General features: G+C 41.5%; 1 protein-coding gene across 1 annotated transcript; it reads left to right on the top strand.

Moving 5' to 3' along the window:
• On the top strand, nucleotides 1-23040 carry RGMB (repulsive guidance molecule BMP co-receptor b). Its single transcript, XM_007953744.1, has 3 exons — nucleotides 1-247; nucleotides 7343-7851; nucleotides 22372-23040. The coding sequence occupies exons 1-3, from the start codon at nucleotides 112-114 to the stop codon at nucleotides 23038-23040; spliced, it is 1314 nt and encodes a 437-aa protein (XP_007951935.1). The 5' UTR covers nucleotides 1-111.
• Nucleotides 23041-26248: the final 3208 nt, after the last annotated feature.

Below are 26248 nucleotides of genomic sequence, written 5' to 3'. Positions count from 1 at the left end.
AAGAGGAAGCGAGGCGAACCCCCCGGCCCATGCCGCAACCACGGCCCAGGACCCGCCACGGCGCCCGCGCCGCCGCCCTCTCCAGAGCCCACGAGACCTGTATGGACGGGCATGGGCTTGAGAGCAGCACCTTCCTTCGCCGCCGCCGCCGCCGCCGGGGCTGAGCAGCGCCACCGCCCCCGGCCCTGTCCGCCGCCCCTGGCGCTGCTGTTGCTGCTGCTGCTCAGCCTCGGGCTGCTCCACGCAGGTAACTAGGCGTGCGGGGGGAGAGCCAGCTCAGGTTCGAGAGCTTTGTTCCCAAACAGGCTCTTGTCCTGAAGCCATCGCGGGCGCGGAAGGCGGCGTGGCGGACGGGAATGGCCTCCCGAAGCTCTGGCACGCACTCTTAGCCGAGCTCAGAGCAGCCGGCGGGCGGCGCGTCCTCTGCGTCTAAGTAAGGCCCCTTCTCTCCCGCCCGCTTTTGGCACTGACCGTTGATAAATCTCTCCTTCAACAGCTGCTTATCAAAGATTTAACGGGCGGGGGTTCGGAGCTGTGCACCCGAGACAAATGTTCCGGATGCTTTATTGCTCTTGCATTGGTGTTTACTGAAAGTCGGTCTCGGATCAAGTTTCCACCGCCGCCGCCTCTTCGGAGGAAAGACAAGGAGCCTTATGCTGCTTCTCTGGAGTTGGGGGAGAAAAAGGGGTGGAGGCGAGGCGACGGAATCGCACCAGATGGAAAGATTTTAACCGGAGTTTGAAAACCTGTGGGTTAATCTCGAAGTAACCAAAACTTCTTTTGAACAAGGATTTCCTTCGTATTTGCAAAAGCTGCTTTTAATTCTTCTTTGAATCTCTCTGGCGAAACTTGTGCTTTGTGGCTAGCCGCGTGTTTTGGGGGTGTGGGAGAAGTTGACAGATCTCGTGCTGCTTTCTAGAGGTCGGCGCTTTCCCTATGAAAGCAGCTGTGTGGAATCTCTTTTTTAGCAGAGTAAGCATACAGATGAGCCTTCCAGCATGTGGCTCTTCCTATTTTAAAATTATTCCATTGAAATCGAGGGCACACTTTTTTCTTTAGGAATTTGAACAGACAGACTTAAAAAAAAAAAAGCCAGAACTGAAGGGAAAATGTCGTTTAGTTTGACAACCAGAACATTAAATTTATAAACAATAAATTTATTTTCCTTTGAGGTCTTTTTGCCATGTATTTTTATGACAGCAGTCACAACGCTTTGATCTGAAGAGTCATGAACTTGCCACCCAAATGTGCAGAATAATTTTTATCAAGTGTGATTTTTAAATAAAGGCTGTCTTTTAAGTAGTGGGGAAGTGTGTGATATTTGAGATTATTTCATTTGCTTTTACTTTGCATTGTGATGTAACAGCTGCGTTTTTAACACTGTGACTTGGGCATACAGACCGAAGTTGTAATATAAAGGGCAATAGCAAGTGTTAGAATGATTAAGGCTTTTAATTAGTAATTTTAGAACCTTAGAAAATAATGAGTGTCCTTCCAGTTACACAGAAATTGTTTCTTGATGTATCAAGAGTGCTTTGTATAAAAAATATATCCAAGTACCCCGTTAAACCCATTGCTGTCCAGTTGATTCTGATTCAGAGGTTTCATGAAATGGAAATTGGAAGTTAGGCAGAACTCAGCCCCTGTTGGCTGCTTGGATATTGTTTCCCATAGTTGCGGTAGGCTCCTATAACATGGTTGGAACCTGGTCTTGAAGATTTCTTTGCAGGCCCATGAAAGCTTAAGAAGTGGTTTATAGATTTAGAAAACTAAGGTGCCTTAGTTCAAGAAATTGGAATTTTAAATTTCTCTTAGTATTTTATTATGCCTTCACTAAATTCACCATTATATCCACCCCAGAGTTGCTGTGTTGAGTGATTTCTGTGGACAGCTTGTTGGAGTGGAGCAATTAATCTGGTTACAGAAAAGGGCTCCTTTTCAGAGATAACCTTGGAATGCAGGAGTTGTGCCTCTTCAGAGCAGGGAGCCTATAGCCAAGTGTTCTTTGCAGTTGGACTACCTACCATATGTTTTATGCCTGGATCCATATCATGTGCCTCAGCACCCCATATGGCTCCACATTTCTCTTAATACACTCTAGCAAGTCTTGTTTCTTTTATTATAAACTGGTGATTGTGCTGGAAATTCACACGTGCAGTCTAATGTTGAGAAACACCATTATGAATGGTGAAGCTTTTATGTCTGTATCATTAACGAGAGTTCTAGACTCACAAATACTAATTTAGAACTTTCATTAGCTGGAATGAAAATATCATATGGATCGTAGATGACCTGACCTACAAAATTGAGAAATCTGGAACTGCAAATTTTGAGTTCTGCCCTTGGGAAATGAAAAGACTGCTTTTATTTACTCCACTGCCCCCACCCCCTCCACACACCCCACTCTCACCCTTAAAGTAAATCTCTGCAGTTCCTGAATGGAGAATTGCAATCCAATATGGGAGTTACTTGCTTACATATACACTTTGCAGCCTTTTTGGCTACATGCTTAAAATTGTTTCTGTTCTGTATTGTCCTGGCATTTTGACAGGAGGTTTACTTTATTGACTGTAACAGGCAAAGTGTGCATTGTCATTATAAATTCATGAAGCCTGGATATTTTGGGGTGTATACTGCAAATTAGTCATTATACAGGAACCTGTGAAGAGGCTGAAACTGCTGACCCAAACAGCACTTTTTCTCCGGTTCACCCTCCTCCCTCTCATCATCACTATTCCAAAAGGCTGTTAGAACCTGTACCCAAAACAAAAGAACCCAAGGAATTGTTTTATGTGAGAGTTCTCAAAGGAATGGGCACCTGTCTGCTATGAAAAAGGTGAAAGAAGGAATGATAAAGGAGCTGGCACTCTGAATTCAGATTCTTTTCTTTTCTAAACAGTTGCAACTACATTTCCATGCTATTTTTACATTTTTGGTGTTTTGTGACAATTTGAAATAATTACATGTAAATGTAGGAGCTCTGGAAGCATAGTGCCTAAGGCACTTGACTGCTAACCAGAAGGCTGGTGGTTCAAACCTACCTGCCACTCCTCGGAAGGAAGGTTGGGCAATCTACTTCCGTAGTGATACTGCCTCGGAAACCCAAGAAGGGGTTGCTATGAGTTGAGTCCGATTCAACGGCACATAACAACAACAAACAACACATGTAAATATATGCTTGGATAGATTTTATAGACTATACCAAAAAAAAAACTGCCATCAAGTCAATTCAACTCATAGCGACCCCTCTTTGGGTTTCCGTGGCGGTATCTCTACGGAAATAGATTACCCAGTCTTCCTTCCGAGGAGTGGGTGGTGAGTTTGAACCACTAGCCTTCTGGTTAGCAGTCAAATGCCTTAGGCAGTACGCTACCAGACCGTAAGAACAAATAGGTACTGAGAACTTAGAGGAAAGTTCTTTGCCATATTTATTTATAGTCTAAGAGCTGTTTGTATGAGTAATCTTGGCCTCCTGTTATTTCCTTGCTTTCTGCTTGTGAATCTAATTAAAAAAGAAAAACTTAATAGTTACTGTAGTCTTTTTCTTCAGCTATCAAATACTGTTGTTAGAGTCAGATATTTGGGGTAGATATGACCTGTGGAGGAAGCAAAACAGGATTAGAGGAGAGAAGCACCACATCCTAGGCTTGATACTTACTACCTGTGTACCACCCAGCCAGGATGAGCCTTTTTACCCTTCGCCCTGGTTTTCCCATCTGTAAAATGGCTTTAATGCCTTTGGATTTTCTTGTTTCCTTTTAAGTAAAAATAGATGAAAATTACTTGATAGCTTTGTAAACACTGGAGAGAGGAACTTTATAAGTACTGGAGTACAGAGAGGAATATGCTGGAGTTCATTTTGAAATGAGCAAACATAAAATAGGCCAAGCACATGAAGACTTTTTGTGATTTTTTTTTTTAAGTGGGGCTTAATGATTGCTCTAAATCTATAGCTCCAAAATATTAGAATATTTTAATCTTCTATTCTACTCAGGCTAAAGTGAATTACCAAACCTAGACTATAGTATTTTTCCCATTTTGCTCTTTGAAATTAAAAATGGTAGAGGAGATATCCTCAGAGGTTGTTGCTCTTCAACTGAAGCCAGAAACAGAGATTATAGGTAATTTAATTCAGATATAAAAGCACTTTACTATGGAAAAGATTAAAATATATTTCTAGGGCAGTATTAAGGGTCAGTCTTAACTCTTAGTGGAAGTCCTAAATTTTAATTACCTGAAGTGTGCTGCACCCTCGTCTTGAATAATTATTAAACCATACTTGTATGTTTAATAGTATTCTGCTGATAATGATGTTTTGTTTTGTTTCCCCCACATCTAGAATACAAAATTTAAGATATATTATGACTGGAGAAAATCACAAACTCCATCTTTGAATAACTACCTCATTTCTCAGATAAGGAACCTAACACTTGGAAAGATTAAGAAACTTCCTCCATAGCTTAAGGGGCCTATAAGGAATTTTTAAGTAAATGTATGTGGTGGTTTATTTCTATAGAATTTGAGATTGATGATAAAAATATTTCTCTTTTCATTAAAAATTTGTTGTGTTCATTGGATGAGAACACATAACTCACCTAGTATTGGCAATTATTGTGTGTGTGTTTATGCTTTAAGTGGTTTTTAAAATTTTTTGAGAGTCAGATAGTGACAAAGCATTGTTTGGAAATTGATTTTTTAAATAGTAAGGCATCATTACCTGGTGTTTTATCTTTGTTTATGTTTGTTTAAATCATTTAGTGTATATAACTTGTCAGTTCAAGGCAAAAAGTCAAGTTTATAAACACACCTAAAGAATTCAGTGTATTATATTAACTTGAGTGAAGGGAAAAGCAGTATACAAGGGGAAGGTCAGCACAAAATGTTCAAGGCAAAAAGGAAGACATTGGAGGGAGCACACGAGTTAAAGACAATAAAGATAAATACTAATACATCAAACTCCAAGCGAAACTCACTGCTGTTGAGTCGGATTCGACTCATAGCAACCCCACCTTAGGTTTCCAAGGTGGTATCACAACGGAAGTAGATTGCCCAACTTTCCTTATGAGGAGTGGCTGGTGGGTTTGAACTGCCAACCTTCTGCTTACCAGTCAAATAGACTGGTTAGACTATATATAGTCGGGCAATAACAGTAATAATGATAATCCATGTGCAGATACACAGATAATTTGTGCAAGCTGAACAGGAGGGGGGGCAAACAGATCTACACCCACAAATATATATAGGTTTGATAGAGAAAAGTTCTACATACGTATTTATATGTACGGTAACTATATCCGTGAATACAGTAGAACATTCAGGGAGCAGAGTTATGTAAACTTCTTAACCATAGCCAACTCTTTGAGGGAATGAGTTGCTGGGCCTGCGGGCTAAGGTCCATGGTCTCGTGGGACATCTAGGTTAATTGGCTTAGAGTGGTGGCGTAATGCCTAAGGCATTTGACTGCTAACTAGAAGGCCAGCAGTTCAAACCTACCAGCCACTCCTCAAAAGGAAGAATGGGCAATCTACTTCCATAGAGATACCGCCTCGGAAACCTAAGGAGGGCTCACTATGAGTCAAATATACTCGATGAAGTGAGTTTGGTTTTTTTTTGTTGTTGTTTAGTGCACAAAGAGTGTACTACATCCTACTTTGGTGAGTAGTGACTGAGGCCTTAAAAGCTTGTGAGTGGCCAACTAAGTGCAGGTCTCCCCTATCTGGAGTAAAAATCAAAGACACGTGGACCTTGTGAACCACAGCCTCCATGACCCTGACACCAGAAGAACTAGATGGTGCCTGGCTGCCACTGCTAACTGCTCTCAAAGGGATCACCATAGGAAGCCCCAGATAGAGTGGGAGTAAGATATGGAACGAAACTCAAAATCATAAAAAAAAACCAGGCTTAAGTCAAGGAAAGATTTACACATAGAAGGAAACTTTCTTTGTTGGTTACCAGGGAAGGAATAATGCTAGCAAGATAATAGAGCCGTGTGGATAAAGGCAGTGTATCAGAAGCGGTGACAAGCACAGTATCACTAAGAAAAACATGGAGAAGGACACTAGAGGATCAAAAAGAAAGATACAGGGAAAGGTAACCACAGCGACAGTCGTTACCTTGTGGGGATTTCGGTTAATGTCGCAAAACAAAATGTATGTGAATTATTGAATGGAAAATGAATTTGCTTTGTAAACTTTCACTGAGATCACAGTAAAATTTTTAAAAAAGACCAGCCTGACTGGTCTGATAGAGACTGATGGAATTCCCTAGGCTTATGGCCCCTAAAAACCCTTCAGTCCTAGAATGGAACTCCCCTGGTGGCTCACCTTTCAGCCAGACAATAAACAGGCCTGTAAGGTGACCAGTAAGACCAGAGAGGTATGCACTCAGAACATCCAACCTTACGGATCTCAAAAGGGCAGCATTTGCCCAGGGATAAAGCTCAGAAGGCAGGAAGGGAGAGGAAAGAAGGACAAATGGAAACAGTCAACACAGGGAGGAAGTGGGAAGAATGCTGTTACACTGTGGGGATTCCAATCAATGTCATGAATCAAAATGTGTATGAATTATTGAATGGAAAACAATGCAGCCCTATTTCTGAAGGCCTTCTTAAAACAGGAGAATATAGAGTAGAACAAACAGTTACATAGTTTAGTCAAGTTAAATCACTTTATTTTTTCAAACTTATGCTTTATAGGAGCTAAGAGATTGTCATTTGCCATATAGTTTATTGATAAATATCCCTCAGGAAGTAGAAAATAACTTATTGCTTGGATTTTTCTTGATATTTTCCTTTTAACTGTACTAGAATTGTTAACTAACTATGCTATGATTTTGAATTTTACCCGTTCACAAAGTATAGAGGCTATAATCATGGATTTGTGCTCAGTGCTGATTTTATAGTGCTTTTTGAAATAAATTACTTTATCTAAGTCACTTTTCAAAATCAAAACAAAGATCCTGTCTTTGGCTTGGCCTCAAAGCAGAGGACTCATTCTCAAAATCTATAAACAAATGGGAAACTTGATAAAATGTTTTGTTTACCATTCCTTTGTCATTTTAACCTAAAAATACTGGATTGGACTCTTCCACAATGTGGATTGTTCATTCACAATAGCACACAACTTTAAAGTTTTCAATAAATTAACTGCATGCAGTTTTTCTCTCAGTGGCTTAATTTGAGAGGGGCACGGGAGCACAATGCAGCCCTATTTCTGAAGGCCTTCTTAAAATAGGAGAATATAGAGTAGAACAAACAGTTCCCAGAGGAGAATGTCATTTTCTCATGTAGCTCAGGAAGTTATGAAGCGTTTAAAAACATTTGGTCTTTTCTTCTTTCCCGTAGGTGACTGCCAACAGCCGGCCCAATGTCGAATCCAGAAATGCACCACAGACTTTGTTTCCCTGACTTCTCACCTGAACTCTGCCATTGACGGCTTTGACTCTGAGTTTTGCAAGGCCCTGCGTGCCTATGCAGGCTGTACCCAGCGAACTTCAAAAGCCTGCCGTGGCAACCTGGTATACCATTCTGCTGTGTTGGGTATTAGTGACCTCATGAGCCAGCGGAACTGTTCTAAAGATGGACCCACGTCCTCTACCAATCCTGAAGTGACCCATGACCCTTGTAACTATCATAGCCATGCAGGAGCCAGAGAACATGGGGGAGGGGACCAGAACCCTCCCAATTACCTTTTTTGTGGCTTGTTCGGAGATCCTCACCTTAGAACTTTCAAGGATCACTTTCAAACATGCAAAGTGGAAGGGGCCTGGCCACTCATAGATAATAATTATCTTTCAGTTCAAGTGACGAATGTGCCTGTGGTCCCTGGATCCAGTGCTACTGCTACAAATAAGGCAAGATAATACTTTTTTTTTCTTTTTCACCTTCTCACTCATAACTTTCAGATGCTTGATTCTTCAAATATGTTTGAAGTATGTTGCAAAAGACCTAGTTTAAAAGGAACCTTTTTTGTCTTGTTGGAAATCAGTAGGATTAATGAAGGACTAAATTATAAGAAATTTCTCACTAGGATTCTGAGACTTATTGTGAAATGTGGGTCTACATTTAAATAGGCAGCAAGATAAAAAATAAAAATTAAGTGATGAAATTGAGTTCTCTAGGGAAAAAGCAGGCTTGTGTAATGAAAAATGTGCACTTTTATCAGTGATTATTTGTTTCGAGTATATGAGTGTTTGTGAATATATGTCCATGTTTCAGTCTGACTGAAATGGGTGTTTTGAATAAAGAGCTATGAATCCAAGGCAGTGACCCATCAGGAATCATATTTTATTGGAAATTTGTGGTGCAGTGGTTAAGGCATTTGGCTACTATCCAAAAGGTTAGTGGTTTGAACCTACAGCTGCTCCATGGAAGAAAGATGAAATGATCTGCTTCCAAAAAGATTTACTGCATTGGAAACCCATTGGGGGTCGCTGTGAGTCAGAATTGACTCAATGGCCATGAGTTTGGTTTTTGGTTTTATAGTAAAATGTAATGGCTGTAAGCTTTCCCAGTGGTAAACCGACAATGGTGTTTTAGTTACTAACCTCATCATAACCAAGGAAGTTAAAGAATAGGATATTGCAAAGCAGTGGTGTATAACCCCAGGAAAATCTTAGAACCTCAGGTAAATAATTGAAGTCAGAAATTGAGGGAAAAGCTGACAAAATTAAGTATACCCCACCTAGCTTATAATGTCCGTTGTCCATGTTTGTTGTATGCTATTTGCTTTAAAGAAGCTAATACTGTGTAGGGATACTCTAAGCCAACTTTAAGGTACTAGTGTCTTAGTGTACATAGGTGAACAGAAACTATGAACTGATCTGCCAGTTGCCAGTCAGTTCTAATTAAGTCATTTGTAAATTAAGAAATCACAAAAGGTTTTCCACAAAAATTGTGGCCTAACTAGCCTTTTCTTGTCAGCCTCAGCCACAAAATTACACAGACCATCTCATCTTGCTTAATTTCCTTTATTTGTTATACCTATTCATAAGTTGAAGGAGCTCTGGTGGTATAGTAAGTTAGGCGTTTGGTTGCTAACCAGAAAGTCGGCAGTTTAAACCCACCAGATGGTCCACAGGAAGATGAGGCAGTCTACTTCTGTAAAGATTTACAGCCTTGGAAACCCAATGAGACTATGAGTTGGACTCAACTCGATGGCAGAGAGTTATTCATAAGTTGGTTTAAACTAAAATATAATTGACAAGGATCAAACTTTTTAAACATCTTCTTTTGAGTCCAAGACAATTCTCCCTTGCCTCCAAACATGTGTGGCGTAATTTTTAAGTGACTTTATTTTACTTGATATTTTGTGGAGGGAATTTTACAACACTTCAGGCAGTAACTGGAGACACCCTGGGGTGTCACAAATCTAAGATTAGATGTCATTGCTCTGAACAAAGAAGAGTATTACACTGGCCAGGAGTCTTAGGGGAACTCCAAAATGTTTACATTTCAACTCCCAGTCAAATCCCAAACTTGCCTTTTGTCTTTCTAAATCCTGCATCTCTGAAATACTCTTCTTCCTCTGGTTTTTATATGTATGCAAATAAGTTTTCCTGCAAAACATACGTTTGTTGTAAGTTGCACTATAAAGTATAAACCAATTATGATGTTATAAGATAGACCACAGACCAAAAATCCATTGTTGCTGGGAAGTCATTGGGTACCTAAAACCTGGGAGTGGTCTTTGGGAAAACAAACACTGGAAATTCAAAGAAGACAGTTCTGTTGGGAATGGAGAAAGTCATCTCTCAGTTGTACAGATAATTGACCTGGAGAAGGAAAGAAAACTATTGAGATTAAGGCTGTGTGGATGGAAAATACTGGTTCTTTTCAAAAGCCTAAAGTTTTATTTTCCATGCTTTCCATTCAATCACATTCTGTTTTTTATTCAAACTTGCAAAATTCTATACTTTTTACTGAATCTGGTGAGAAATATTTGGGAGAACAGCCAACTACCTTAAGAATTTCAGTATTATACAAATGAAACGATTTACACTGAATTACTTAATATCATTCCATTTCAGTTATAATTTCAGCAAAGAAATAAGTACAGCTTTGTCCTCTACCTCAGTTTGGTAAGAATCAAAGGTTTTACCCATTCTAAAAAGAAGGGTGGAAAAGTTGTCCTCTGACATTCAAGTGGACAGTAGAACACTTGGTCTTCAGTTGTACTACTGGTCAGTATTTCCCCACATCTGGTGGCCCTCCTGTTCAAGCAATAGATTACTCTATGGTTTCACAGCTTCTAGTTGTTTTTTCTTTTTTTTTCCCCATAACTCTTCAAAGGAAAGTTACTGTTGATAGCCTGTCTCAGTGCTTTGATAGGCTTTATATTACCTGTGCTGGTAAGACCAAACCAAAGCCTAGTATCTTGGAATGCAATTTCCTTTGACTTTTTTTTCTTTTGCAATTTCCAGGACCAAAATAAGGTCTCTAAAGATCCTGTTCAACAAAAAAGATAGTATAATAAAAATCAAAGTGATACTTGGCAAAAAGTAGTATAAAATAAGTCCCAAAAAATGATCTGGCATTTCCCTTGATGACTATGACAGTGTTTTTAAAAACAATTCTTTCAAATGGTGGTGGGGTGTGTGTGTGTGTCCGTCCGTGTCCCAGCTTTACTTGCAGTTGCCATCAAGTCAACTGACACCGTGTGTCAAGTTGAACTGTGCTTCATAGGGTTTTCATTGGCTGATGTTGCAGAAGCAGATCACCAAGCCTGCCTTCCGAGGTGCCTCTGAGTGGGCTCAAACTGCTAAACACATGCGTAGACCAGCTGTTGGATAACCCAACATTATGTGGTTGCATATTCTGTGTCATCTCTGGGGTCAAGCATTTCTCATGTCATCAGTATCCCTAGATGTAAAGACTGATCCTTGAAATAGTAGAGGTTGTGTGTATACATACACATATTGTGATACTGAAATTGTCCTGTGTAAAAGTACATTCCTTTTCTGCCTTGAAGCACTGGAGCTGGGGTGTATCCATTAGATAATGCCTCAGATCTAGGAACCTGGCCTATACCTGGGTTTTTGAGCAAGCTGATCCTTGTGAGATGTTACCTGTCCCTAAACCAAAAATCCAGACTCACTGCCATCGAGTCATTTACAATTCATAGTGACCCCTCCTTGGGTTTCCCAGATGGTATGTCTAGGGAAGTTGATTGCCCAGTCTTCCTTCTGAGGAGTGACTGGTAGGTTTGAATCGCCAACCTTCTGGTTAGTAGTCTAATGCCTTAGGTACTACACCACCGGAGCTCCCTAAGTACTCCCTTTTCCTTCATCACAAAAAGGCAAAGCAGGAGGAGAAATAGAAACAGAATGGAAGAAAATTGAGTCTTCTCTACTCAAGGGGCCATTTATTAGCTAAGCCTTTGCCTTTTTCCACATGGCAAGCAGTGAGTTTAGGGCAGATGAGTTTACAGTACTTGATGTTGTCTTGTCTCCCTTTGTCTACTGATCCTCCTCCCCCTACACCTCCTTCCCTTCCCTGGGAAACAAAGTATTTTCTAGTAGTCTTGCTATGCACAGATAAGCTTTCTCAAGGCCGTTTTGTGTATATCTTCTTCCATTCTGTTACACTGCCTCTCTTCCAGGAGTCGGTAGCAGTTGACTACCTTGCCAGGTAGGTGTGTTAACTAAAAGAGAAACCAGGGCTATTTCTTCATCTCTCCACCCCAGAGGCTGCAGGGGTTTGTGGCACACCTACACACCTCAGCAGTGATCACATCAGCTCTGGGCCATCTTTCCCACGTGTGGCTGTGCGAGGCAGCTACAGGCATGCAGGCACTAGGGGAAAATGAGATTAAGGGGCAAACTGCTTAGAACTGGCAGACTGCTTGGTTAGCTATACTGGGGCTAGGGAACGGCGCAGCCGATTTTGTTGGGAAGAAGAGATAGCCTGCTCTATATAAGCTCCAGACAGGATGTGTCACTACCTCTCCCTTGCCTCACACACTGGGATAAACCAGCTCATCTGCTTAGGGATGCCTGACTTCTCTACTTTTATTCCACATTCTCTGCCACCCTCCCAGCCTCAATGTCTGTTAAGTTCATTCTGTATCTCTAAGTGAACTCAGTAAGGATTTATGTATGCACTTGACTGCTAACCAGAAGTCTGGCGGTTCAAACCCACCAGCCACTCCTCGGAAGGAAGGTTGGGGAATCTACTTCCATAGTGATACAGCTTCAGAAAACCAAGGAGGGCTCGCTATGAGTCGGGTCCAACTTGATGGCACATAACAACAACAACATGATTACAGAAGGTGATTTAGGACTAAAATCTTTATTTTATGAGAGAATTCTGTACTTTACAAAGACATTCTTAGTGGTAATCATTAAAATCACCAGTCCTTCAAATGCATTTAAAATGATTCTGTTTCTTAAAAATTTCAGAAATGCATTTATCATCAAATTGCACACCTAAAAAATGGCAACATTTAAATCTTTTGGTTTTTTTTAATGGGATATCTCTGCTTGATGTCCCTTTCATTTTAATGAAATTACATCCCCTTTCATCAATCTAGCTTTCTTATCCTATCCTTTAGTCACAGTAAAACAAAATAAATAGTGGGAGAGGATATTGGGAATGACAAGTCTTTTTAGGGATTTACTACATATTTTTCTGTGCTTCATCCTTTACTTGAAAGTAGTTTTCTTTAAGGTAGTTTACTTTTGGGGAAGGGATGTGTACTTTGAGCTTGACCAAACCAGATGACTGTTGGCCAGCCAAGTAAGCAGTCTGAGAGGGCTTGTATGGTCTTCTTGCTGCTGTCACTTTCTCAGCCATAGGCCACCAGCTCTCTGCAATCACATGGAAAGTATCTATCACTTAATTTCAAAGCTAGTGGATGAATTTACCATGCAGGGTAAACTTCACTGGGAGGAGGCCCTGCACATCTGGTGTGTATGTATGTATGTGCGTGTGTGTGTGTGTGTGTGTGTATCTATATATGTATGTATTAAAATGTTTACTGTTATCTCTAAATTTCAAACTCTAGCTACTTTCTTGGAAACTACTGAAAATTCTACTGGTTGATGATACTAGAGATATAGACAGACTTGGTTGGTTTGGTTGGTTCTTGCTTAATGTCTTCCTTACACTATACCTGAAGGTTTTCCTTTGTAATAAAACACCATTCGTTTGTGTATTCCTACAGCATGAGTTGGGCCCTCTTGTCCTTTCTGATGCCACTTAGCATGTAGTTATTGTTCCACAATAGCACATAGGCATGTAAACTGGTGTTCTGGATCATTCTCTGTTGGTTACAAAATCAGAGCCAGATGTACTTACATTGCAAAGGCTTTTCAACTGTCGTTTTAAACATAGCCCTGGACCAAGGTTTGAAAATCTGTCTTCTCTTAACCCCGGCCTAGTACATTTTTTGATAGCCAAGTTTTTGCAACCCATTGTGTTTGGTATCTTTATGGAGCCTGTAAGATATGAGCTACATAGTGGTGATTCTTATTTTTATAGACTGAGAAAGATATTCCTGCCTCCCATTAGTGGGATTGTTTTGAATACATGAACACCATTCTTGCATGCCATGTTTTTACAGAGGAGACACACAATATTTTCTCTGGAAGTATATTCTTTACACTATGCTTTTTATATAAGGTATACCTTTATAATGTCCATGTTGTTGTTGTTATTATGTGCCGTCGAGTCAAACCCGACTCATAGCGACCCCTCCTTGGGTTTCCGAGGCAGTATCACTACGGAAGTAGGATTGCCCAACCTTCCTTCCGAGGGGTGGCTGGTGGATTTGAACTGCCAGCCGTCTGGTTAGCAGGCAAGTGTCTTAGCCACTATGCTACCAGACTCCTATAATGTCCATATGCGTTAAAATATTTTGAGCAATGAGTCTTTCCATTCCCTGGAATGAAGAGACATATCTACAGAAAGAGTCTAAAAACTACCAGTTTGCATCTGAGTAGCTTCTGTGTACCTACATTTTAAATATCCTGGACTGTGCCATTTCCTCCATCCCAGAAGTGGTTTAGGAGGAGTAGGGGGCCTTCAAAATCCCTGTCTGTAAGTGAAATTAACCCAACACCTGGTCAAGCCAAGCCAGGACCACAAGGGCACTGTGGCCTCTGCTTGCTTTAAACAAACCCACACTCCTCCATTGTTCAAACCAAAGGCAAGAGGCCAAGTCTGATACACAGCTGAGAGTTAAAACTTGTTTTTCTGTTGCATTTCCAAATGTATCTCTCTCCCCTGTTAAATTTTTTTTTTTTTGAGTCAACCTTTTGAGGGGAAGGGGCACAAAGGAAACATTGGGTGACTCATACTTTTTTTGTTGGCTTCAGTTAATGCTAACCAAACAGTTTCTGCTGTTGTGGAATGTGGCATGTAAGGAGAGTTACCTACAGTGTTGAACAATGAGAAATGCTTCCTTATCCAGTTTGTCTTTATTTGTTTTGACTGCAGTAGAACTTGCTCTTCCACTGTTTTGAATTTTGTGTTCTTGTGGGTAGGGTAACTTAAGGACTTTTAAACTGCTCAACTTGTCACTAAGTGATAACTAACAAGAGTGGCCCATATACATCTAAGATACAGAATTTAACTGGACCACCTTGCAGTAAAAACACTCTGGATCTAGAAAGAACTTCAGGTGAAGCCAGGTCTTTGGAGGGAGTACTTTATGCTCTAGTTGGCTGGTTATTTTAAGACTTGGAGTCAAAAGAACATTTAGATAATTCTGGTAGGGTGCTTTCATGTTGAAACATATATACTGTGGGTAGAATTTATATGATGGCATTTAAACACTAACTTCTTATCTGCTCTGCGTGTGCTCCTGAAATCTTACATTTCAAGGAGTGTTTGTGTGTGTACACATATGTTAACTCACGTGCATATGTGGTATGTTGGTATGTCCTCTTTCTCTGCTCAAGGAAATGAAAACAAGAAGGATATTGTTTTGTAGCATTCCACTTAACTGACTCGAATTGTATGGTCACTGCTTCTGACCGCCTCATTCCTGACTTCTTAAGGTGTTTTTTTTTTTAAAAGCTCTTGGGGACTTGAAACTGAACCTGAAGGTGGCAGAGTGTGAGTGTACTGTGAATACCTTCGAGCCCTTTGACTTTTTTGCTCACCTCCCAAAGTTGAAAAATGATCAAAGAGGCAGTGATTTCCTAATCCCCTCACTTTGGGGAACAGCTGTGCTGAACCCCAGCCCAGAACATTTGTCCAAGGACCCTGTTGGAGTCAAGATCTGTGGCCCTGCCCTCCAACCCCCCTCCAGTCCCTACTAGGAGGGAGATGCCTGTGAAGGCAAGACCTGCTAGGGCAGATTCCTGCCCCTAGAGTTACTGCCTCTGGGCCTGGCTCTTGCCTTTCAAAATATTTTTAGCCTCTAGTGTGAAGCACAGTGGCAGCCTAGGCCTGTAATACTGTCCACACATGCCTCAGTTCACATCTAGAATCACAGTGAGTTCCTACATGTGCTGGCCTCCTCATAATGCAGAATCTGAACACAACAAACAAGATGATAGAGAAGTTAAGTTACCTGTAGAGTTTGTGGAGTGCCTGAGACACTATGGCCCGCCACGCTCAGCACAGCGTTGCTCTCTGGTCTATGAAAGGAGGCTGGCCAATTTCCCTGCCTCTGAGCCTGTTTATGCTTCCAGCCCTCCTTATTTTAAGTGTACAGAAATTACTCTCTGGAAGTCTGCATTTTTGTGCCTGTCTTTTTTATGTGTCATCCCTGGGCCTGCTTCCCTCTTCACTCATAGGCTCTTTCCAGCCACTGAGCTTAATGCTTCTTCCCTGGACCACCCTAGCAGCCTTCAGCTGCGGGTGTCCTTCCCCTTCTGGTTTGGTTTCTTCTTTCTCCATCTGCTGCCAAATTCCTCTCCAGTAACCAAGTCAGCCCCTGTTTCTGCATGTATTTCCTAGGGCAACATTGAAGAGTAAGTCTGGTCCATTCCCTGTCTCTGGAATCCTGTAAGTGCATCTAGTACAGAGCTCTGTGGAAAGGGACACGAAGGCGGTGGTGGTATTGCCATGGAGTCAGTTCTGACTCATAGTCTCAACCGATGTGTTGCAGAGTAGAACTATACTACAGAGATTTTTGAGTCTGTGACCTTCAGAAGGACATCACCAGGCCAGACTTCTGAGACACCGTTAGGTGGGTTCAAACTGTCAGTTTTGACTAGTAGTCCAGCACTTAGTCATTACTTCCACACAGGGGCTCCAATGCTAGTATAGAGAAATCTACTTTGATCTCTTTTGAAGATGGATTCTTATAGTCTCATTCTGGCCCCCAGAGAGTATAGAGTAAGGTTTTTCATCTATTTCCTCCCTCTTAAACACATATACTGTCTCAGTACCTTGTCCTAGCCCTATGAAATAATTTAACAAAACAGACTCTGTGAGTCTCGAGTTCACCATTCCTATAGGTAGATATGTAATGTATAGACTGAATAGTGATTGTAAACTTACATTCCTTCATTGAGCTCACAGCTGCTTAGCAGATTTTTCCCCCTAATTTTTTAGTAAGTTATCAGTGGCATCAAGTATCTTTTGACTCAACATCTTAAATATATTACGTATCCATATCCTCTTGGTTTTGCATGGAATTGTGCAGATAGAAAATTAATCTAGATGAATAGGCCTTTTTTCTGTCCCACAAAAGGAGGACACACAGTGTTCTCGCCAGTTTTATGTGGCCCAAAGATAGTACTGCCTCCCTAGGGTCTGGGTGGAGTAGCTTTGCCCTAGCCACGCTTCCCTGTTAACCTTAGAAGGTAGGGTGAGTTGGGACAAGGAAAGAGGCTTGCAGGAAGGTGCCTTCATGGTGCCTCAATTCACAGAAGTATTCATTGGGCTTTTTAGGGAAGGAGATATAACATTATTCTTTTTTTTTCTTTGAAAAAATGTTGGAGTGGGTTTTTGGGTGTTTTTTTGTTTGTTTGTTTGTTTTTTTGCCTTCCCCACTCTGGAGGACTGATTATAGATGGTGTGCCACTTATGTGTAAGTGTAAAAAGGCTCAGGAGCACAGTGTTCTCTTATTCTCTCTCATAGTCTAATGTTTAACTTTATAATTATGTCCAGTGGATATGATAAGTTAGACATATGTGCTAGTTACAGGAGATTCATTTTAGCTTTCTTGATGCAAACATAATTTTAACCAGGTACTTACAAACATTCACTGTGTACCCAGCAGATAGCAGATTTCTGTGGCTATTTCATTAGTTGTGAGCCGAACTTAAGCCAGGGGATTTGAGTTCCTCGATCTAAAACTCCAGCTCTGGTATTTAAGGATTCCAGCAACGTCCTGCACTTGCACTGCCAAATGGCCTGATGAAACACCGGTAAATGTTTCTTCCAAAGTACAATAAGCACAAATAGTTAAGTTCACAGCCTTTGAGGAATTCTGCTCTTTTAAAACCTGTGCACAGCAGTTTGCAGGACTGTGGTGCCTTGGGAAGAAGCTTGCTCGCTCGTTCTCTCTGGGTGAGGCAGTGCCTGGGTTTTCCTCTTTGTTGCCAAGTTTGTTTTCCGTTAATGTACTTTGTATTTTCCTGGTGAAAAGGAGAGGCAGATGCTTCTTAGTTTTGGTATTGCACAGCAGATCTTAAGTCCTTGTTGTAGAAAGGTTGATTTGTAGCTGCTATCTGTCTCTTCCTAATAGACTTTGTGGGTGGTAAAGATCACAGGGAGTGAAACATTAAAAATGAATGAGGAGAACTGGAGTAGTTGTCTAAGGTGGGGGTTGGAAGGGACTGGGTGGAGGAGGTTTAACAAAAGGCATTGATGTTTTAAATGCACAGAAATGCCATCCATCAATAATAAATGGTGCGCCATAGAACAAATGTGCCAAATTGAGTTACTGAAGCATATGGATCAGTTTGTGGGGGGAATAGTAAGCAGCATAGATAGTGCTTGAAAATTATCAGTTTCTGAGAGTTTTTGAATACAGTTAGGAATATTCTAGTTGTGCATTCTGATAGCTGCTAGTTGGAAATAAGAAAAGTTTGAAATATCCAAACATTTCAAATTAAAGTTTGAATGTTTTCACATTACTTTGTTTTGTATTATACATTATTGTTCTTCCAAGGAGGGAAAATGAGTTCTTGACCCTTGCAAAAATGGCAAGGAGGCCACATGTTCTGACCTCCTCTAACCCTACAAGGGGAAGGCAGGATTACCAGCAGTAAACCAAGGCCTATTACTGCAAGGCCAAACATGCTGCCTCCCTCCAGCCCTTTCACCAACCGTTCCTCCCAAAGCACCCACCACCTCTCTCCTGGGTTCGATAATTTGCTGCAGTGGCCACACAGAACTCACAGATTACAGGGTTTATTAGGGAAGCACCAGGCTACAACTCAAGTCAGGAAGAACGCTCAGTCTCTCTCCCAGCCCACCGTCCCTCAGCCAAGAGTCTCTCACAGTCTCTTTCCCAGCAGTGCTGGTCCCTCGGTGTCTCACTCAGCGATGCGTGTCTCTTGCGGCTCTTTCCCAGCAGCACGTGTCTCTTTCAGGGGTGCGTGTCTCTTTCGGCAGCACGTCTTCCTCAACCAGCAGTCAGAGAGAGTTCTGCTTCCAGGAGGCCTCCTTTTGAGCCCGGCAGGGTGGTCAAACTAGCCAATTATGGCATCAGAACTCTAAGCACCTGAGAGAGAGTGGGCACCTCCCAGAACATTGTATTGTGCCACTCCCAACAGAAATACTCCAGGTGGACACCTTCAGCAATCAGGAGCTCCTCAGTTGCTCATAGCAAATCCCACCTTGGAGTTTACAAAGACTTATGGGTAGAAAAGCCACACAAAGTAATTTACTACACTGCAACCCTTTATGACTAGTCCTTGTTTTTTAAGTGCTCCTGTTATAATTGTTGTAAGAATGAAATCACATACGAAATGTAAGTCGTGTGAAATCTTACCAAGTGTTTTCTGCATTCACGTTGATTATGTCTAGTTACCTGTTTGGTACATACTTAAACTACAGAGGACCACTCAGGAAACCCCTGCTCGTGCTTTGGCCTCAATTCATCTCCCTTAGAATTTTGATTCAAGGGATAATTCCATACATATGTTCTGGGTGAGAGAATCTTGTGTAGTAGAAAAACAGGAGGAATATCAACTGCAGTGTCTGGGAGAAAATCACCACTAGGAAATTGGAAATCTGTTAGGTAAATTGGAATCTTTGGTTAGTGTAGATAGTAGAGCAGAAATTGAACTTTCTGTTTTGCTTGATTTCTTTAGATGTGTGGGAGATACTGTTAGGTGTCATAGGAATAGCAGAGGACAGTTACGTGTGAGGTGTTTGAAATGACTTCTGAGTTTCTGAGTTGGAATTGGTGGGCTTAATGAAAAAAACAGAGGCTTGGGAAGACATGTGGAACTATTCCATTCCACTTATCTTAATACTGACCCTTGCTTGCCTTTTTGGAAACTTATTTGGAATTGAATATCGCAGCTTTGTTGTCCTGTGCAAACTATTTCCTCTTTGTGTATCTAAATGTGAACAAAAAGGTATTTAGCTCTTGCAAATAATGCCAATTTGGTTTAAATTTGAGGTTTGTTAGACAAATTACTTAGCTGTTTTACAAGAAGAGTTTGTTTAATCCTTGAGTGTGAATGTTATAGTTGAGAATAAGGGTAGTGATTATGTGAGAAGTCTATTACTAATTATTTTAGCCATCTATACTGTTAAACTTTGAATGTTTTCAGATGCAGAATTTACTTGAGTTTATCTTTTCACCTCCAAGACGTCATAACTAGCCTTAACAAAGTATTTATCAAACTGACTTTAATCAAAAGAATCAATCCAAACCCCCTGCCATCGAGTCAGTTCTGACTCATAGAGGCCCTGTAGGACAGTAGAACTGCTGCCCAGGGTTTCCAAGGCTGTAATCTTTATGGAAGCAGGCTGCTACATCTTTTTCCCACAGAGCAACTGGTGGGTTCGAACCACCAGCCTTTCATTTAGCAGCTGAGTGCTTAACCACTGTGCCACCACCAGGGCTCCTTTAAACTCAGCTGCCAAATATATTTTATAGTCCCATTAGATACCCAGCTCCAAACTCCATCCACTCTGGAAGGTCCTGTGGTTGGATGCACAACAAATTTCCTGAAATCATCTCTGGTACACCTCCTTTGGGTTGTTAAAAGGTGTTGAAATGTGAGAAGGCTAGTAGTGAAATTAAATTGTGGCCCAGGGTAATTAGGGAGGGAGAAACCCCAGCATTTTCATAGAACATTGTCTGGCCTTGGTTGCAGCTGCAAACAACGGATATGAATTTAACTAGTTGCTGCAGTGCAGCTGGTTCAGATCTGGCTTTATAACTGGCTGAAGTAAAATGAAATGGCTGGAAAATTCCAGTCAAGTAACACCAGTGGGAACATGTGGAATTAAATACTGTGAGCAAATGCTGGCCGAGTTGGGGAAAAAAACTTCAGACATAAACTTGAGGGGGGGAGGGGGAGGGCTGGTTTTCTGGCCTTTATAACAAGGGTCTATTGTTCTGATTAGTGCCCTTGCAAGAGGTGGAAGGTTTCCCCCATCCAAAGCAATTGGTGGAGTGTTTGGCTTGTCTACCTTCCTCCTTGACTAAAGTCACCTGATATATGTATGTGTGTGTGTATGTGTGTGTTTTCCCCCTCTTTCAAGAAGGAAGAAATAAAGAAGCTGTTACCTCAGTTACTAACAATAGAACAAATTAAAAAAAAAAAAAAAAACCCCCCCCCCCCCCCCCCCCGCCTTTGAGGCAGTTTCTCATCTTGAGTGACACAGGAATATCGAGATTCTGCAGAGCCAACAATACGTTTATCAAAGGGAGGTTTTTGTAGTATTAGTAGATGTTTTTTTCTCCATGAAGTGTCTGCGGGTTAATTTGGAGAATTGAGAGTTGGCTGGGAACAAATTTCTGAGGAGTTAAAGAGCCATGGTACTGTTTGGGGAAAACATTTGCTGTAACCAGGTTTAGGGTATTTATTTCCTGCCAGTGCTTGGGAGCTATATTTGCCAAGTGATTTCCCCGTCACAGGGATTAGCCCGTGATGTGAAACATTTGATTAAGGGACTTAGAGAAACCTTTCCTGAGGCACATGATTGGGAGCCGTTGCCGGGATGCTCCCTCTACGTCTACTCACGGTATTTATATTTAGTCAGTTGGTAGTGCGGACTGGGATAGGGTGTTATAGACTGATGAAAAATCTTTTTAGAAATCAAAATGCTAGAAGTTACATTGTTAATTAAGCTCTTTCAGGATTCTGCATAACTTAGAAGGGAATCTTTTTATTTCCTCAGTTATACCATGTTGTTGTTGTTGTTGTTATGTGCCGTCGAGTCGGCCCTGACTCATAGCAACCCCTCCTTGGGTTTCTGAGGCAGTATCACTACGGAAGTAGGATTGCCCAACCTTCCTTCCGAGGAGTGGCTGGTGGGTTTGAACCGCCAGCCGTCTGGTTAGCAGGCAAGTGTCTTAGCCACTATGCTACCATAGCTCGTCCATTTTTGAAAAGGGGCAAGATAGAAATGATCAGTAAAAATTGCTTCTATCCCAATAGCAACACTGTTCTCTGTCTTAGGAAATAAAGATAAATACTGTCTTGATGCACATCCCTTGGATTTTTACTATATTTTAATTAAAAATACATTTTTAAAAGTTGCCACGGCATTTGATTTTGACTCAGGGCAACCCCATGTGTGTCAGCAGATTTCCATGGGGTTTTCAGTCGCTGATTCTGGAGAAGTAGATTACCAGGCCTTCCTTCCGAGGCAACTCTGAGTAGACTCAAACCTTCAACCTTTTGGTTATCAGCTGAGCATGGAACCAGTTGCAGGACCCAGTTGTTGTTGCTGTTGGGTACGTCAAGTCGATTCCAACTTATAGTGACCCCATGTGACAGAATAGACTGCCCCATAGGATTTTCCAGGCTGTACGTAATGTTTACAGCAGATCGCTAGATTTTTTTTCCCATGGAGCTGCTGGGTGGATTTCAACCACCACCGTTTTGAGTAGCAACCGAGTGCTTAATTAGTGTACTATCAGTACTGCTTGCGGTGCCCAGGGACCACTCTAAATACATGTTGTTGTTGTTATGTGCCATCAAGTGGGCCCTGACTCAGCGACTGCTCCTTGGGTTTCTGAGACGGTATCACTACGGAAGTAGACTGCCAGCCTTCTGGTTAGCAGTCAAGTGCCTTTGGCACTACACTACCAGAGCTCCTGAATACATAGATCTTTTAATTTTCCTTGAAGGTGACACCATTCATTAGGGAGGCAGAAGCAACTGTTCAAGTATGGAGATACTGTCCTAAGTCATTTAACTAAAAAATGGAAGAGAACTCTTGTTGTAGTGCAAAGTACCATTCTGTTTGCCTCCCATCATGTTCTTTGTGTTCCTTCCCACAGATTACTGTCATCTTCAAAGCCCATCATGAGTGTACAGATCAGAAAGTATACCAAGCTGTGACAGATGACCTGCCAGCTGCCTTTGTGGATGGCACCACCAGTGGTGGGGATGGTGATACCAAGAGTCTGCGTATCGTAGAGAGGGAGAGTGGCCGCTATGTGGAGATGCACGCCCGCTACATAGGGACCACGGTGTTTGTGAGGCAGCTGGGTCGCTACCTGACCCTTGCCATCCGGATGCCCGAAGACCTGGCCATGTCGTACGAGGAAAGCCAAGACCTGCAGCTGTGTGTGAATGGCTGCCCCCTGAGTGAACGCATTGATGATGGGCAGGGCCAGGTGTCTGCCATCGTAGGGCACACCCTGCCTCGCACTGCCTTGGCACAGACCTGGCCTGGCTACACACTGGAGACTGCCAACACTCAATGCCATGAGAAGATGCCAGTGAAGGACATCTATTTCCAGTCCTGTGTCTTTGACCTGCTCACCACTGGTGACGCCAACTTCACCGCCGCAGCCCACAGTGCATTGGAGGACGTGGCGGTGCTGCACCCAAGGAAGGAACGCTGGCACATCTTCCCAAGCAGCAGCAATGGGACTCCCTATGGAGGCAGTGACTTGTCTGTTGGTCTTGGACTCACATGCTTGTTCCTCATTCTGTTTTTGTAGGGGTTGTCTTTTTGTTTTATGTCTACAGCAAAATTTTAAAATATATATTGTCATAATATATTGAGTAAAAGATCAGAGTATATATGTATATACCATGTATATGACAGGATGTTTGTCCTGGAACACCCACCAGATTGTACATAACTGTGTTTGGCTGTTTTCACATATGTTGGATGTAGTGTTTTTTGATTGTATCAATTTTGTTTTGCAGTTTTGTGAAATGTTTTATAATGTCCCTGCATGGGGACCTGTTAGAAAGCACTTTATTTTTTATATATTAAATATTTATGTGTGTACTTGGTTAGTATGTATAGTACATATACACAGACACCATACACAGCCTTCCCTTTGAAGATGACTAGTGACGTTGTTCTTAGCTATTCTTGGCTGTTCCCGCCTCCCCTTCCCCATTGCTACTGATTTGCCATGGGGAGCAGTTTTCACCTGCTTCCTCCTGGTGAAGCTGCCTCGTTCCTTTGAACTATGTCTTACCCCTTCTGCCCTCTCTGGGTTTGAAAGGAGAGACTGTTAACTCCCTCCCCTCCCCTTACAGGTGCTTTTGAGTGTGTTAAACACTGATTTTTAGCAGCCTTCTCTGTTTAACGGCTGTTGCTTTTTCAGGTGAGGGGAGTGTTATCACAGTTCCTACTGACTAGGATCATTTTATTAGATCACCTACCAATGTATTTGGTCTGTTCACATGAAACTGCTGTTTTTGTAGGTCAAAAGGGTCGAATGATAGCGATTTCATATGTAAATACAAGGCATCACAGACTTTCTCACTTTATGCCCCTGTTTAAACTCTAGTTTTTCCCTCTTGTAATTCTGTCCTGCATTAAACAAAACATGAGAACATACATTTAGGGATAATCAGGCCTTGCTCTTTTTTTCCTCTAATTTATACAAACATAACGTCCTTAACCTTTCTTAGCTCTTTGGGCCAGAAACACACTGGCCCACATTTTCCAACCCCAGTAAGTTTTCCCCAACATGCCTTAGGAATCCAAGGACTGGGGCTTGTTAGAGTGTCTCTGATAGAGGGGCCCAGATCTCATCACAGAATTTTTCTTTCTTTACCCTCCACGTCATGGTCTCCAACACAAGCCCTCTTGACCTGACTCACTGTGTGGCTAACTTGGTGCTGGTTAATCAAACATTCTTATTAACTAAAATTGTTGCTTCCCAGGTCATCTCTTTCTAATCATGTACTTTCCCTCTTAACACATGGAGGTGAATATTTACTTAACTCACACCAAAAAACCCACTGTCATCAATTCAGTTCTGACTCATAGCGATCCTCTAGGACAGAGTAGCACTGCCCCATGGCTGGAAGTCTTTACAGAAGCAGACCGTGACCTCTTTCTCCCTCAGAGCAGCCAGTGAGTTCAAACCACCAAGCTCTCAGTTAGTAGCCAAATGCTTTAACCACTGCACCAAAGAGCTCTTAGTTACCCATGTAGCTTGATGAAATCCTTAACAAAGTAAAATGACTTCTTGCCGCTTCCATTCCAATGTTGGCACCCCTTGCAAAAAGAGCAGAAAAAGGCAGAACAGTAACTGAGAAAGTTATCTCCAGAATAGGTAGGTTTATATTTATATCAATGTAAATGTTTGGCTGTAGAAAGCAGTGATAAATTTGTACTTTACCTTAAAAATTCAAGTTTACAAACAAAGCAAAAGATGTGAATGTTAAGTAACTATAGTCATTTTGGCCAGGGTTATTTAGTTTCAGTTGGCCAGATAATTCTTGCCACATCCTATTGATGAGTGTCACCGATGTCACATTGCCCAATAAGCAGGTAAACAGGGGCTTAACACAATTCCATATTTTTTTGCGACGTCAAAGATTCTGCTGCTTGTTAGGGCTGATGTTTCTCTTTCTCCCAACCCCACAACACCTTCCTACAGACTCAAACCCTCTGTTCAAATTTATAATCCCTGACTGGGACAGAGTACTCAGTAAGATAAGCAAGCATAGGCTTGCTTGTGCTTTATTAATCTGAAGTGAACAGTTGCACATGTGTTTCACCACATCCACAAAACACATGTGAAACTTCAGATTAGTAAGTAAACCCATGCTTACTTAGCTTATTGGGTAATCCACCCGAGTGGCACTGCCAGAGACCTCACCTGGCAGGAAAAGAGAATGCCATTTTGAGAAGTTTTGTTTCTTAGTGCAGTAGTCACAGGATGTAGTTATGGGTTAAGGTGACAAAACTCTCTAGCTACTGCTGGTGAATGAGAATAGTTTTGACCATTTTGGAAAATTATGAAGGCATCCTGCCGCTTAATTTAAAAAAAAAAGTTCTGCAAAGAGTTGGAATTTAAACCTATTATCTCCAGTGGTGTAGTGCCTAAGGCATTTGAATGCTAATCAGAAGGCTGGTATTTCAAACCCAGGAGCCACACCTGGGAAAGAAGATTGGGCAATCTACTTCCGTAGTGATACCACCTTGGAAACTCAAGGAGGAGTCCCTACGGCTATGAGTTGGCTTGACGACAGTGAGTTTGGTTGCTTTGTTTTCTTTTCTTTTTTTGATTCTTTTGTAGAAGGTGGACACCTACATCAACTCTGAACTATGGCTACTTTTGTTCACCTTTGCAGCCATGTGCCAGATAGAGAAGCCGTAGTTTGCTAGTACTTGTTTTGTAATTGAGTAAATGATGCAAGAAAACTAGGAGTATACTTCTAACCACTATTTTTGTGCAAATAGTCTAAAAATGAGTTTAAAATAGTAGAAATAACTATGGTATTTGGGTTTAGAATGTATGTGACTAATAGACCTTTGTCTTTTTCAGGGAAAACTAAACCACCTCTACAAATAGTTGAGCAAAGAAAATTGGATTGTTTCACCATACCACTTAGCTGGAAAGCATACTTAAAAGCATCCTGCATCATTCATGCAGAACCATTGTGCTTAGCTATTTTCCCTTCATCATCAGTGCCCTTGCACAACATTTACAGCCCCCACAGATAACTGTTTCAGAAAAGATTAAGTATTTCTCTAGAGAAGAGTTAGGTTAATTTCCTCCTGTTTCTTTTCTAGGATTTTAGAGAAAATGCTACCTGCACATGTTGGTTCTTAAAAATCCTTAGAAGAGTTTAGGGGTCATGTTAATATATGGACAGGCAATAGCTGTTCAGAAGTCTCTTGGAGGAGCTTAAAACTTTGGAAAAAAATATTGATTTTCAGAGATGCTCCACGTG

Source organism: Orycteropus afer, unplaced genomic scaffold (assembly GCF_000298275.1).
Source record: "Orycteropus afer afer isolate SDZICR_OR568_19922 unplaced genomic scaffold, OryAfe1.0 scaffold00408, whole genome shotgun sequence".
In the NCBI taxonomy this organism is placed as follows: domain Eukaryota; kingdom Metazoa; phylum Chordata; class Mammalia; order Tubulidentata; family Orycteropodidae; genus Orycteropus; species Orycteropus afer.
Note: the sequence above shows the minus strand (reverse complement) of the source record. Positions and strands in the feature narration are given on the sequence as shown.